The following is a 14,571-nucleotide window of genomic DNA, read 5'->3' as shown; positions in this document are numbered from 1 at the left end:
TATAATAATTAATTGAGTAGTAACCCCCATCCTTTGTTACGAAAGGGAAATTCCCCACTATCCATAATTGCCTTATACTTGTTCGCAGTTGGTGCATCATAAATCTTACCCTCGTAATAAGGCTGTGTTCCAATAATGGGAATAATGATTATCCGAAATTTTGCTCCCGTAATATTAATGTGCAGAAACGGAGTTTCCACAATATTTCAGCAACCATTGCTCACATCGTTTGTTTCGTGGAAATTCAAGGGATTCAGGGTTATCAGTTTAAAATCATGACAGCAACACCCCCAAGGGCATATTCCGTTATAAATAGATGAGGGCATAGAATCGAAATGCAGGAGTTTGTGTAATTATTAGTTGATTTCCGCAGTGCCTAAAGCAAACATTGTATTTGAGCTCATTTACACTTTAATAACTAATGTCCGGTAATTAAATAAATACACTTTGTAGGATGGGCGACAAACAAGTAGCGATTTTCGATGGCTCCCAATGGCTCTATATATCGCATTCAATTATGGACGAGGCTGGTTAATCTGGATAATTTACTTCCCTTTACAACCGATCGTATTAATATTGTTGGTTAATTGCTATGTGCTGCAAACAATGACAAGCTGGAAATTAAAATAAAGCTACACAAAGAGTAATAGAACGTATAGGAAGGGCAGAAGAAACAATGAAAGACGCAAATTCCGCTATAAACGGAAAGAAATCGGAGCTCTTGTGGAGTCCTTAATTCCTTCAAGGAGGGGTTTAAAACTGTCTCGAAATACTCCCAAAGCTGCCACTCAAAAAACAAAAAGCAAAGTGGTACATGCAAAACTTTCCATAACAACTTTTAACATTTGCTCTAACTCGCATTTTCCTAGTGCTAACTGCACGACCGTGTAATTCGGATTATTTGACCAACTTTAATGGAAAATCGTCGACCGAGAGGGACTAAACAGCCCAACGAAATACAAACAAACCGCAACGGGGTGTAAGTGAAAATTATTATAGATTAAGCCGGAGATTCCCAGGGGAGTAAATCAGTCATACAGTTACGTGTTACAAATGGAAAATTAGGTTCGGAAAACATGACCGATGCTATTTGGGAAGTTTACAAGCCGGCACGTGATGGTTCAACCTCGATAAAATGTTTAGCAGGGATTTAAAGGGAAATTTAGTCGGCAAAATGTTAAGGAAATTGGAGAGTAACATGTGAATAAATTCTTCATTAATTGGCCTCTGCAACAAACACTCAGTTATTGCGATTTTAACTCGGAGTTCACCGGAGCAGAAAGACCAAAATGGACGAACCGCAAATAAGCAACCCGCAACGAGATGTAAGTGAAATTTAGATATTTCATGGACCAATGGTCTCTTGAATCCTTTATGCTTTATATAAGCGTATGCATGCGTTTCAATCTAATTAATATAAATATCCAACTTTGCTTACGAGCCGATGTTAATTTAATTATGAATAATTTGATCACAAAGGGAATTTATTTAGCCCTCAAACGATTGATTTCGCTTCGATAATATATTTTGGGTGGGAAAAACGTATGGTGACCGGCTTATGAAACCGAATTGGTATCTCCGGGCAAATAGCTTAAGCAAAAACCGAAAGATAAATGTTGGAAGCAGCACTAGCGAATATAAATCAAGGCGAAACTGATATGCGTATAAACTAGTGTTTCCGGAAACAAACATAAATACGGAAGAGCGATAAAATAAATCCCCTCCGGAAAAATATCAACTTAAGCATAAGACAATAAATCGAAAACAATTCAATTTGCATGCTCGGCTATACATCTCCCTTTATATCTCGCAAGAATTTAGGGCTGAATTTGCGGCCAAATAATAAAACTCAATTGACGACCTTGTTTTATGTATGTGCCAGGCCTTCAATGAAGGTGCTGCCTTTGTTTTTAAGTCCATAAACAAAATAATTCATCTGCATTTCTCGGGATCGCTTTTTAGGGGAAGAAACTCCCAAAGCACATATGAAATGCAGAGGCAAAAGCGAGAATTTATGTTTTCTTTTGCCGCAATATCAGATATAAATCCGGTATTTTTCCAGAATATTAATAAGAGATAATAAACTATCTCCGAGTCAAAAGTGCCAAAAACGGACTTTCGAGAGGGTACACACAGTATTTTATCAAAAATTATAGCTTTCTTTACACTCCGCTGTGCCTAAGATTTATTTCAGTTTTGGCGCCTTGATTTTTATAATGCCCCTAACTCAGTTAATGCCGGCATATATTTTTAGGAATTTCCTGATTTATCTTTTGGCAGAAATAAACAGAAACATGAAAAGGCATTCCTGCATAAAAACCTATAAAAAAAGCGAAATATATACGTATATTCTTCAAAAATGCGAAATGTCTGAGCGATTCAAATCTTCCCAACTTCATTATCGATGAAGGTTCGAAGATCAACCACAGGCCTTTTGAGAAATGATGATTTGGATCGGATTAATCCCTATTAGCTAATTTTCAACCAATTGATTACAATCAACAAAACAACTATAGGAAGTAGGTACTAGAGTTTAACCTATAGGACACTCAACTATAGCCGGACATGCAATGCGTTTGCAGTAATCTTTTGGGCTAATGATAATAGCCGAAACTTTGAAGCTGAGCACACATCAACACCATTAAGTCAACCCGATTTTACTTCAAATATTTCATTTCACACAAATTTTCTTTTGTGTAGTAATCTAAAAGAATCAACTTAGGTAAGTATTCCTAAGTAGCTACACTAATGAGTAAATGACGCCTCCTTAACAATACAAGACATTTTATTTGCATGTTTACTTTTGCATTTATGAACAACCATTATACAGGGTTCCTCAGGGAAAATTGTCCATTCTGAATATCTTTTCTGTGGTTTGTGAAAGAAAATTATTAAAATACGTCAGCTTTGATAGAGAGGGGGACATCATTTGGTGAAAAAATTGTTTTTGAAATGTCATCCCTCTACTCCTGCAAACCGCCCCTTTTTTTTAACAAATAACAAAAAGATATTTAAGGTGAACATTTTTCCCTGGAACACTCCGTATGTATTTTTATATTATATCTTCATCTGTACATTTATAAGTATCATTATCATGAATAATTCCTATTTTAAGCTGCCAGATAACGCATTGATATCACTTAAAGACGTACCCTCGCTGTAAATATAATACTATAAGTACATATTTAACCTTTCTACCGCATTATGTCGTGTATATTGAACATTAGAACATTACTAAATATTGAAAAGGGCAGTAAATCAATATTTACTAACAGCCATATTTTTTATATAAAACAAAACAAAAAAAAATGTTGAAAACTCTGAGAAAAAAATCACAAAACAACCGAACGAAAAACGTACCGATATACGAACTTTTTTCAAACTTTTTATTCCAACTTGGACAAAGTGAAAATTTTATCCTGCTGAAAGCAGAATCCCTTCAAATAAAAAGGGAGCGATAAGAGGCGGTATAAAGTCAGAAGTTTCATTTTAAATAGGAAACTTTGTAGATTTACACGTCGGGATGAATATCTCTACCTCTAACTTAAATTAATTTTTATACTTTATCCGAATGTGTTGCAGTGATAATGAGACGAATGGAAAAATAATTTACGCTCAACCCTCGGAGGGATCATACGAGCATGAAATAAATTTTATGTTATGTGAAACGGGTTAGAAAATTTTTCGTCTGAATTTCTGTCGTTTAACAATTATTACCATAGTCTCACGTCCAATGCTGAGGCTGCACACGAACTTCTCAACTCAATCAACTTGCAAAATTATAGCAGCTCTTCGCAACTATAATAATTCAATACATCTCGGAATATAACGTACTCCTCCCGGCATAGGATCCCTATACTTAAGCAACAATAGGTGGAGTCACTCAACCTCCGCAAACAAGTACAACACATCACAATTGAGCAACTACAAGATGGAAATCCTGAGGCGAGATTACGATAATTGATTGGGGATGTTACAAAGACCATTGTTTGGCAAGAAATCCCACAGTATCCTAATTACCCACAGTTGTTCTGGACCAATGCTCCATAAATCTTACCCTTGTAATAAGATGCTATTTCACTAATGGATATTATAGGTATGACATTCGCAAATTCCGCTCTGGGAATATTAATAAGAATTTACAATCATTGAAATTTTGATCTTTTTGTTTGAAATCAGAAAATTGAACCATTTTGGAAAACCATTTTAATGGCAGTTTTCGAGATTTTGAAATAATCTATGACAAAAAAGTATTTCAAAATGTAGTAATAAATGAATATTTGATTGTGTAAGATTAAAAAAACATATTTGATTGGAGTTGCAAATGAAGTAAATAAAAAGAAAACATACAATTAATAATAAAAGAACAGGTCCATGTTATATTAAATTTTTTCAATCACAGCCACTTTAATGTCAACACTAACAATACATATTTACAACTTTCACACCCCTAATTCCTTACAGTGTCTCGAACTAAGAAAACAACAATAATATAAGTAGGTCTATGTTATATATGATGTAGTCATTACTTGGGAACCCAGTAAATAGCGGGTGATCATAAACAGAATTCGCAGTAGATGGTGAACCGGAAATATAGGACGTTGATTAAACCATTTGGCATTTACAATCAAACACCCTATATAAATAAATAACGAAAGTAAATTTTGTATTGTTTCTCATAGAATTGTAAATGTTAAACGTATCTTCTTGTCACATGATTTTAATGATCGCCTTTCATAAGACGACCTATATAAGGCAGTCCAATTGCCATGATTCATTATGAGTATTTCCTAACCCATTATTGGAAGATGGGTTAAATGAGATAAAAGTTGCTAAATTCCAAGATAAACTAGGATTCGAAAATGGTATTGCCAAATTTCACTTAACATAACTAAATATTGGGAAAAAATAAAGATAGTTTTTTCAAAATAAAGCCAAAATCAGCGGTTATAAAAAAAAAATCAATACAAAATATAATTAGTTTTTTGCAGTCTACACACTGATCTTAATTTGTTTTCTTTTTGCTGTTTAGTTTCTGTGATATAAGTCTTAACTTCATTTCTTTAAAGACGAATCAGATTTTTTCATTGTATTTTGAAAACCCTTTTTATCTCCAATTCGATCATCTATCATAAGATTGCATGTTTCGACGTTTCATTTTCAAATTATGACTAGCGAAGATATAGGTTTTGTTTTTATTCGTGCTATCTAAATTTAAATTCAGAGCATTATTTTTTTTTAATAATATAAGGAATTGGTATAACATAGCATGTACTTTTAAAGACAAATTTAGATTCGGATTGAAATTTTAAGAAAAGTCTGATGATGGATGTTTTCTAATAAAACTTCCTAACATATAATCTTCTGAAACATCGTTGAATTGGAGACATAAGTGCTCCCAAAATACGATTCAGAATACCAAATCCATATTTAAAAAAATGAAGATAGGGCCTGTACCTCAGAAACTAAACAGCAAAAAAACAATTTATTAATGTTATGTGTAAACCTAAAAAAAAATAATACAATTTCTTATTGACTTTTTTTTGGAAAACGCCGTGCACGTTCATTTTATATTTATTTTGAAAAAACTGATAGATTGTTATTTTTGCCAAATACTTCGTAAACCAAACGAAATTTGGCAATATCGCTTTCGAAGCTTAATTTACCATTAAATTTAGCAATCTTTGCCTCATTTAACTGACCTTCTCGAACTGTAACGGTTTAGATGTTGAACCACCCTGTATAAATCACTTCCTACATATTCAAGTATTCTCTGCACTGTAAAAATATATTATAAACTAGATAAATATACGCAATACATTGATGTGTTGTGTTTCTTTATTTCAACAACATATTTTAATATGTTTCATAATACCAATTACGACATTAATATGAAAAGAGTTGATTTTCTCCCCTGAAAGAAGCATACCTATGAAAAAATGCTTTTTCTCTAACAGGGAATATTCCCAGATATCACTAAATATTCTGGCATCTTTCCAGTATCTTTTATTTAAATATGTTTATACCTTGCTTACTATAATATTCATAGAATATGTAGAATATTTATGAATTAGAAGGAACATTCATAGAATATTTATTCCAACTATCACTAGATTATTCAATTGGGTTCTTATACATGAATATTTCCTGATGTTAATGTTACTCAGTGCGAACAATATGAAAAACTTGAACGATCATATCACTTCGACGTTAAATGATTCGTCTGATTGGATATGAGTTTAATATCAAATATATACATATGTACGGACAATTTTGAGTAACCCAATGCATTATCTTGTTTAATTCAGGATGTCAGAAATGATTTCATGATCCATAAATAATTAAAGATATCCCGCTTGTGTAAACTGACAATGAGCTGGAACAGACTACACTGCAAACAGTTGGTTCTCACAAGATAAATAAACATTCCGTCAAAGAATGCAAGAAGACATGGATCTTGAATTCATAATCGATTGGATTCAGCATGGCTTGCGACCAAGCGACAAGAAGAACTTGAAACGACAGCCGTGTGTTAAATATTCTAACAACCTCTCAATGGTTAACGAAACTGCTTCACTTGAAAAACAAGTTATTGTACTTCCATGGCCGAAATACAAGTTGATTCAAGAATACACACCCGACACTTCAATCAAAGTCCAAACAAGGTTAACCAAACTGTCTTCACTGAGTTTTGAAATGAACCCTTTTGATATCACTGAACCTCACTCGCGTCCTGTTGATATGAATCAAAAGAATGACTCGAATGTTGTGCCTTCAAGTGGAAACATTGAAGATAACCACTGAAGTCTTCCCATGGAACTTTGACGTCGTTGTTATTTAACAATCCGCCGCTGGCACCTCACATCCCCCTCAATAAGCCATCTAGCTGCCTACAAATGTTGTGCACACCACTCAATTGCCTAGTTGAATCCATTACCACGCCACTGCAAATAACTGACTGATTATAGTTCAATTCTAGATCGTAGATCACATGTAGACTGTGTCAATCATCCAGCTTCAGTAAAGGAAGAGTTATTGAGTTGGAGTTCCTGTTCTTCCACTTGAGCTGAATTAACCTGAACAAACCTGAGTAATTTTAATAAGTATGATTTCCTAGTTAGAGTTTGATCAGTAATTTGTTTTTATTTGTCTTGTAGTGTAAAATAAAATATTCCTTTGCTCGATTCCGTACTCTAGAGAATAGAGCATTCCCTGGGGATTGATGCCGAAATAACCTAAAGCAGTGCCAAAATACACAAGTTTAACAAACTCACGTCATTTTGACGTAATTTCACAGGGGGCTTTCTACTCTGCAAGATACAAAATCTGGCCCCTGAAACCAAACTACGTACTTCTACCGATATCGGTCGATATCCACAAATGACTGTTTATTCCAAACCAAACATTTCCAAATATCTCAAATGGATATTACTAAATAAATATCTCATATATTTTTATTTCAGTTAAGATGGATTTTTTAGTCAATTACATACTTTACCCTGATAAGCATAGGAGATCGAACCCAATAATTCTTATACAATCCATTAGCAATATTGTCTTAATATTCAATAATTCATATTCAAGAACATTCCAAAAATATTTCAACATAATGCCCATTTACTACAAAAATATTCCTAGGAATAGCCTACGCAAATGCAAAGAAATTCCATGATATCAATTTTCACAAAATATTCTTTTAAATTATCTCTACGAATAAATTTCTAAAAGCATATTTTTAGAATGTTAAGAAAATATATAATGTTACCTGGGTGTCCACCATTAAGAAGAAAGGAAAGGTCGTCCGAAAAAAAACCTATTGAACGAATCATAAGACTATGATGTTTTCAAGCTATAACGTCATATAAATAAACACTTACAAACACAATTCCAAGAATTTAAATCGGAAAACTTCCTATATGATGAGATGATGAATTGCCGAATGGTTTGGCTGAAGGTGCGAAGTCTTTACTGCGGTTCTCAATGAATGGTTCTTGGCCTAAACCCTAAACAATAAGGGGAAAACTATTGCAGTTATTCATATAATAACTACGACATGTAAAGTTTTAAAGATTCTATCAGATGAGTTTATAAATGAACGAATCGAATGAAATCGCATTAAGTACTTATTACATGCTAGGTTGTATATGTATACTATTTAACACAGTTAGTATGTATACACATACTAACGGTTAACTAACCTTATTAATTTCCGGAAAAATCGTACTTAAATTAAAGTTAGCCAGCGTTGTTCCAGCTGAATTTACCGACGGTGACATCTGAGAATGTTGAACAGTGACTCGACCTGTTATCGCAGGGGTCAACGGTGGCATCAAAGTATTAGAAATAGTTTCAGTATTTGATTTTGAATACAAAGGATTTTTACAGGAATATATTGTTGTTGGAGGCAGGTACGTAGTGTGAAAATCGTCTGGCAAAACTGGAGAATTAATAGCACCAGGCATGGATAGAAAAGGTAGGTCAAAATTAGGCAGAACATTATCATTCAATGTTCGTTTCTTCACTTTCTTACAGCTGTAACTCTGATTTTTGTCCTCCTTAACCTCAACTTGCCTGTAATAATTCTTGGAAAAGTGGCACTTTTCTTTGCTACTAGCCATAGGAGTTACGTTGCTTTGGAAGAGATTGGTTGTATCCCCTAGAAAGTCCTGGGTGTTGGACGTAGACATAAAAGTGTTGCTTGCCACATAAGAGGACGTTATAGTGGATGCAAAATTATTGCCATAACTAGCATTATTATGGAAAGTGGTTGAAAAGTTTTGAGTAAAACTTGAGGTGTTGGATTGATGGTAAGTTTGACCTGAAGAATGCATGTACGAGCTATTATTATCCTGGGACACTTCTAATGAAGGAAAATACAGATTTTCATTTAGAAAATTCGGGACTATGGTCTTATTTGTGCTGCTCTGACAAGTAGCATTCCTTTGAGAAGGTTCTTGAATCCCAATTAAGGCTTCCGCCGAGTAGCTACTCCTAATATTTTTCGTATTGTTGTTGGTTCTAGAAGGTTGCTTAACCTCATTAAACATGTTACTACTCGCAAACCCAGGTTTCTCATTTTTCTGATAACTCCCATGCATTTCTTTGCCAGTCTCCGACCTCCCAGAGGCTCTTTTATTACTTTTAGCCACCCCAGCCTTAGAGCGATTCCCACTATTTCTTCTTGAGGCTACTTTCGCAGGACCATTCTCCTGATTTTGGTCAACCAACTGACTCACTGACAAAAAGCTACTCTGGCCCTCACAGCTACCGGTCTTTCTAGCTCTTCCCCCACTATCTCTAGCCCTTTGATCTTTATAAGCTTTCTGTTCCACCACAGGGGTGTTTAAAGCTAAATCTCCAACTAAAGTAGGCAAAGTTGAAGGTACAAACGGTTGAGAGGTGTCCAAAAACTGAGGAATCTTGCTCGGAGACCAAGAAAATTGATTTTCCTCATTTTCCGGTCGCTGATAAGAGGGATACATATCACTGGTTTTTCTAAAATCCTGATGGCCAAAATGCTCATTTGAGTTTGTGTATGTGGGAGTGTTAAAATAACTGTTGGAGTTTGTAAACGCGTTGGAACTAGTACCGTTAAAAGGGGGCAGAAAATAGTCGCTTTTGTATGAGGTTGTAGTGCTTGGGGTGGTCATCCAATTAATAGGTTTATTATGAGCAGGAGCTTTAATTTTGGTTTGCAGATTGTTGTTATTGTGGAGTTTATCCTTCTGATAAATTTGATTCGTATTGCAATTAGTGAATGATTTTCTGTTGTAATCGTTCGTATATGAGGAAGTAAATCCCGACATATCCTCTCCTCCAAAAGCATTGTAGAAGCTGTTGCTAGTAGTGGCGCTAGTGTATACTGGAGCATACTGCTTCGCAACGTTATTACCAACAAATTGATTAGAATTAGCAGAAGAACTAGTGCAATTCTTATACCCAGAATAATGACTAGGAAACTTGCCAGAATAAACATCATTTTTATTGGAATATCCCTGATGAGTTCCTGAAGGTTTAAAGGAAAAAATATTAGTACTGATATCCACAGTACTACTACTTCCTCCTTGTATCAAGTCTGGTAACTTCCCGCTATTACCAACCATCTCCTTTTGAATGTTACGCTGCTGATACTCTGGGAACTTATTATAGCTAATCTCCTTGACGACTTGAGATTTATTGTTGCTGCTAGGAGCTTTCACTGGACTTTTAACGCTGCCAACATTAAATCCGTCAATGTTTTTCCCACCGCTATTATAAAACCCTGCACAACTATCTTTGCCAAAAAAGCTAAAACTGTCAAAGTTGAGTAAATTGGGCGTTAAACTCTCCGAATACGACTGCGTGGGCTTAGCAATATCCATTGTACCAATTTGTAATAAGTTTGGGGTTCCAGTTTGGCTCTCAGAATTCTCATCCCCCAACACCTCGGCCACTTTAGTCCCTGAAGAAACCAATGGAAACGCGAGTAAGAAAGCTGCAGTGGGAGAAGTAGATTCCTGATTCTGACACCCCGGAGGTACTTGAAATGAAGCGAAAATGTCATTAGAGAGTTCAGTTTGGGGTAAATGCATTTCCAAGGATTTTAAATCGTTTATATTGTTGGAATGCTGGTGATTAATGACGTCGGCGTGCAAACCATTAAGCACTACATCACTTTCTTTCTGACACGAAGGCACTGCCATCTCCACAGTTGATTTGACAACAGCATTATTATCAAGCTCTGAGTCTTTAAGTTCGTTATTTTGTAGCTTAACAGTCTTAGGTTGAGAATTTTCATTAGTTTCAGTATCAGCAAGTCTATCCAATAAGAAGCTGTCAGAATTATCAGTAGGTTTTATGGAAACCTCTGCAACATTTGGCAGAGTTTCTCCTTGAAATATATCAGAAGTTTCCTTGGAGATACCACTGTTTTCTGCAGGGGTATTTACAAATCTTGTTAGCTCACTTTCAAGTGTGTCTTTATTAGTTTTTCCATTATCAACTTCACCTACACTATCCATCAAATCTTGATCTGTCGATTGCTCTGCAACTTTAGCAACAATTTTTACTGGAGAGTCCGTCTCCATTGCTTTAGATATTTGGTCAGTTTTTACAACTCCTTCTGAGACAACTTTAGTTCGTTTAGCCTCACTCTGTATACTTTGCTCAGCCCCCTTTTTCCTACTTTCACTCTTCCCCCCACCTTTCTGTGGCTCAGACTTTCTATTTGAGGTAATGCCACTGTTTAAACAATTATATTTATTGTACTTGGACGTTAATGCAGGAATAGGAACCTTATTGACTTGCGTCGTACTTGTTATACTGGTCCTAGGTCTGAGAACTGAAAGCGAATTGGCGACAGCCACTTCTTTAAGAGAGCTTGGTATTGTTGTCTTTTTCTGAGTGGTGTTAGTAGTACTAGTAGTGTTGCTTTTACTTGACACGACTATAAGGGTTGAGAGGGCAGTTGGGAGAGGATTGGTGAAAATTGTAGGCAAAACTGGGAGGGGTTGAGGGTTGGGGATAACAGGCATAACAGTACCGTTGGAGAATACTAAGGTTCCGGGAAGAAGACCTGATATTTGGGACTGGGCAGGGACTACTGTAGATTTTACTTGTGAAGAAGCCACTGGAGTTTTGATGAAAACCGAGTTTGTCAACACTGAAAGCGAAATTTTAAAGTTTGAAATTCGAAATTTTGAAATGAATTATGAAACTGCAGAACCAATTTACCTGTTTGGGTGGACTTTCCTGAAGGTCTGGATAAAATGAAGCAAGAATTGTTTTGTTGTAGGCTAGACTGTGTGACAACAAAAAGGCAGTTTTGTGATGATAGTAAAACCTTCTTAGAAACCTTATTCCTATCTTGTGTCATAGTTTTTTTTCTCCTAGCCCTGGGTTTTAAGGCTTTGGGTTTTTGAGTTTTAACTTGATTTTCCTCTGTAAATAGATGTGCGATAGTAATATCCAATAAGAATACACACAAGAAAAAAAGTTAAGGATCTATCATCCAAATTCAAACTTATTCAATAAAAAACTGTATTTTTGTCAATTGATGTTTTTTTTTATCAAAATAAAATTTTATGTTAAAAGGCTTAAATGGGTGATGGAAACACTATTGTACAGGGCGGCTCGAAAAACTAAAAATTTGTAATTTTTTTTTTCTGGAAATTTTTAATTTGTGAACTGCCCTGTACAATGATAATGTTTTAGTTTAATAAAGAAACAAAAAAATAAGACAATTTCAAAATGTTCCAGAAAATGGAAGGATTTTTGAACTATGTTTGTTTCAACAATTTTGTTTTATCTATGAAAATATACACAGTTTTTACTAGAATAATTGGTCTGTTTTATATAGAAGCACTCAATACTATATTAGGGCATATTTTTAACATAAAACTATTCATTTCAACCTAATATAAAATTGAAAATTATATAACTTACTCTCCATCTCCTTTTGCAACATTTTTGCCTCTTGTTCTTTTGAAATAACATTAATATATTTACGTCTAGTCTTAAGCTTCTTAACAACTCCACATTCAGAGGGAATTTTAATACCTGTGGTTTTAAGCAAACTGGCAAGATGTTCATTGCGCAATAGCAATTTCTTTACCCTTTCCTGTAATTTCTTAATTACATCACTAGAAACTAAAATCAATAGAAAAAAATAATATAAATTTTTCCATATGTTATGAACTTTCACAACTTTTTACCTGTTGATTTTTGGTCTGAAATCTTCTCTCCTTCAGAATTCACCAAAAATACATTGAGTTTTTCATCAAGTTCTTTAATAGTTGAAGCTGCATGTAACAATATATCAGGTTTGGAAAGTGGTTTGGATGCATCATACATGGGTAACACTTCCCATAATTTCTTGAAATAGTCATTTATACGATTTCTGCGCTCTTTTTCCCACAGGCTAGTTTTGCTGTAAAATAGATAAGCTAGGAATGAAGGATAAGTAGTGAATTAATGCAAATAAAATTAAAACTGGTTCTATCCTGAAGATATACAATAGTATATTATTGAGGATATAATGTTGATTATAAGAAAACCTTAGACATGATTCATGAAAAAAGTAGAACACATATTTTTTTTTAATATCAAAATGAGGAACTTTAAAATTTTTAGGAAATGAGTTGAAAATGACTGGAACTAAATAACATTCAAATTAGATAAACTAGATCAGATATCAACTCCAAGCTTTGAGAACCAAATAGCTTGAGTTTTGCCAAGTGTTAGAAACTCCTAGCCCAAGATAAAATGTTTAGCAAGTCATTCTTAGTTAAATTTATTGTATTTGGCAAATTTTTAATTGGGGTGGAAAGATACACTTGTAGATCTGCATACACATGGTACTCTGAATGATTAATATGTCCCACACCTACTGGAATAGTAACAAAAATCACAAATAAAACAAGTTAAAGGACTGGTCAGGACTCCTTGCACATGTTTCTGGGTTTTCCACAGTAGCTTGAAGCAAACAGTTTTAAAATCAAAATCAGTTAAGTTTTTAATTTTTTTGTATTTCTGATATTTCTCCACTAGAAAGGTAAGAGTTGACATGATTTAATAACCCTATTCCTATTGTGAATCTATTCCTTTCTTGTGTTGTGATGGGAAATTCTCAAATCAGGTCCATCCCTCATACTAATGGTTACCCTACCCATATAGTGATCCATATTTGCATTAAGCAGGCCTGAATGTTTCTTAATGAATGTGACATGTGATAAGTAATATAGCAATAGCAGTCACCATATTTAATCACTAGAAATACAGCCTATAAAAAATCATAGGGGACTATTTGAGAATTTACCAGACTATCATTTTTTGTACTACAAAAATTCTGCTGGCACCCAAAAAAGAACTTGAAATCAGCAAACTATACATCAGTATTGATATAATACATTAATAGTAAAACATGCAGATATTCTCAGTAGAGATAAGTTCACAGCCTTTGAGAAGTAAATAGCAGGGATTAATTAGCCTATAAGTCAACATATAGATATGGTGATCCCAATGTAAAGAAGCGTCCAGCTGTACTCCTAGTTATCAGATACTGCCTACAGAAAAAAACCAAATGATAATTCAAAAGAACATAATACATGGATAACATGTTATCAACTGCTTTGGCAAACCAAATGTAGCCCGTTTTTTCGATATTTAAATTTAGTGGGTTCCCATCACTGATTCATTTGGAAGATGATCCCTTTCTGAGACATACATTTTGGCTATATAATCATAGACCTAAATAAATAATTCTTTATGGACTTATATGAACAATTTGGAGAAAAATCGAAGGAGGAACATGGATATCTAGTAATTCAGAATTTACCTGCTTTCTCGCTTCTTTTTCTCGGGTGACGAGGAAGTCATTGCGTTATCATAGTGCAAAATATCGTCGCATACTTAAATATGGAAAGCTTGCATTAAAATATAGAAAATCTTTTTCATAGTAGATTTGTAAATTATTGTTCAAATAAATATAATTTACGATTGTTGAATTGTTTTTAGAGAAAAATCAAATGTAAACAAACAATTTCCTTCATATGACAGAGACGAAAATTTAAATTGAATTCAAATTGAAAGAAT

General features: G+C 34.3%; 1 protein-coding gene across 3 annotated transcripts; it reads right to left on the bottom strand.

Moving 5' to 3' along the window:
- Positions 1 to 4,383: 4,383 nt before the first annotated feature.
- LOC136408205 (serine-rich adhesin for platelets-like) lies at positions 4,384 to 14,517 on the bottom strand. 3 transcript variants are annotated; one of them, XR_010752063.1, is made up of 8 exons: positions 14,315 to 14,517; positions 12,693 to 12,907; positions 12,424 to 12,627; positions 11,713 to 11,919; positions 8,199 to 11,641; positions 7,878 to 8,003; positions 7,766 to 7,813; positions 4,384 to 6,944 (listed from the first exon to the last, which is right to left on the bottom strand). XR_010752063.1 is itself a non-coding variant. In XM_066389072.1 (7 exons), exons 1-6 carry the CDS (start codon positions 14,353 to 14,355, stop codon positions 7,896 to 7,898), a joined length of 4,218 nt encoding a protein of 1,405 aa, XP_066245169.1. In that variant the 5' UTR covers positions 14,356 to 14,517; the 3' UTR covers positions 7,756 to 7,813; positions 7,878 to 7,895. The 3 variants fall into 3 exon arrangements, 2 of the variants coding, with proteins under 2 accessions (XP_066245169.1, XP_066245168.1); XM_066389072.1 differs by lacking the exon at positions 4,384 to 6,944 and having other exon boundaries at positions 7,756 to 7,813; XM_066389071.1 differs by lacking the exons at positions 4,384 to 6,944; positions 7,766 to 7,813 and having other exon boundaries at positions 7,821 to 8,003.
- Between the last annotated feature and the right edge of the window lie 54 nt (positions 14,518 to 14,571).

This window comes from Euwallacea similis, chromosome 4, assembly GCF_039881205.1.
Source record: "Euwallacea similis isolate ESF13 chromosome 4, ESF131.1, whole genome shotgun sequence".
Classification (NCBI taxonomy): Eukaryota; Metazoa; Arthropoda; class Insecta; order Coleoptera; family Curculionidae; genus Euwallacea; species Euwallacea similis.
The sequence above is the reverse complement of the archived record's forward strand: the minus strand, read 5'-3'. Positions and strand labels throughout refer to the sequence as shown.

Coding starts and splice junctions, on each gene's coding strand:
- LOC136408205 (XM_066389072.1), bottom strand. CDS start 14,355: ATGACTTCCTCGTCACCCGAGAAAAAGAAGCGAGAAAGCAG. Junction 12,628..12,692: donor TTCAGACCAAAAATCAACAG/GTAAAAAGTTGT, acceptor TATTGATTTTAG/TTTCTAGTGATGTAATTAAG. Junction 11,642..11,712: donor AGGAAAGTCCACCCAAACAG/GTAAATTGGTTC, acceptor TTTCGCTTTCAG/TGTTGACAAACTCGGTTTTC.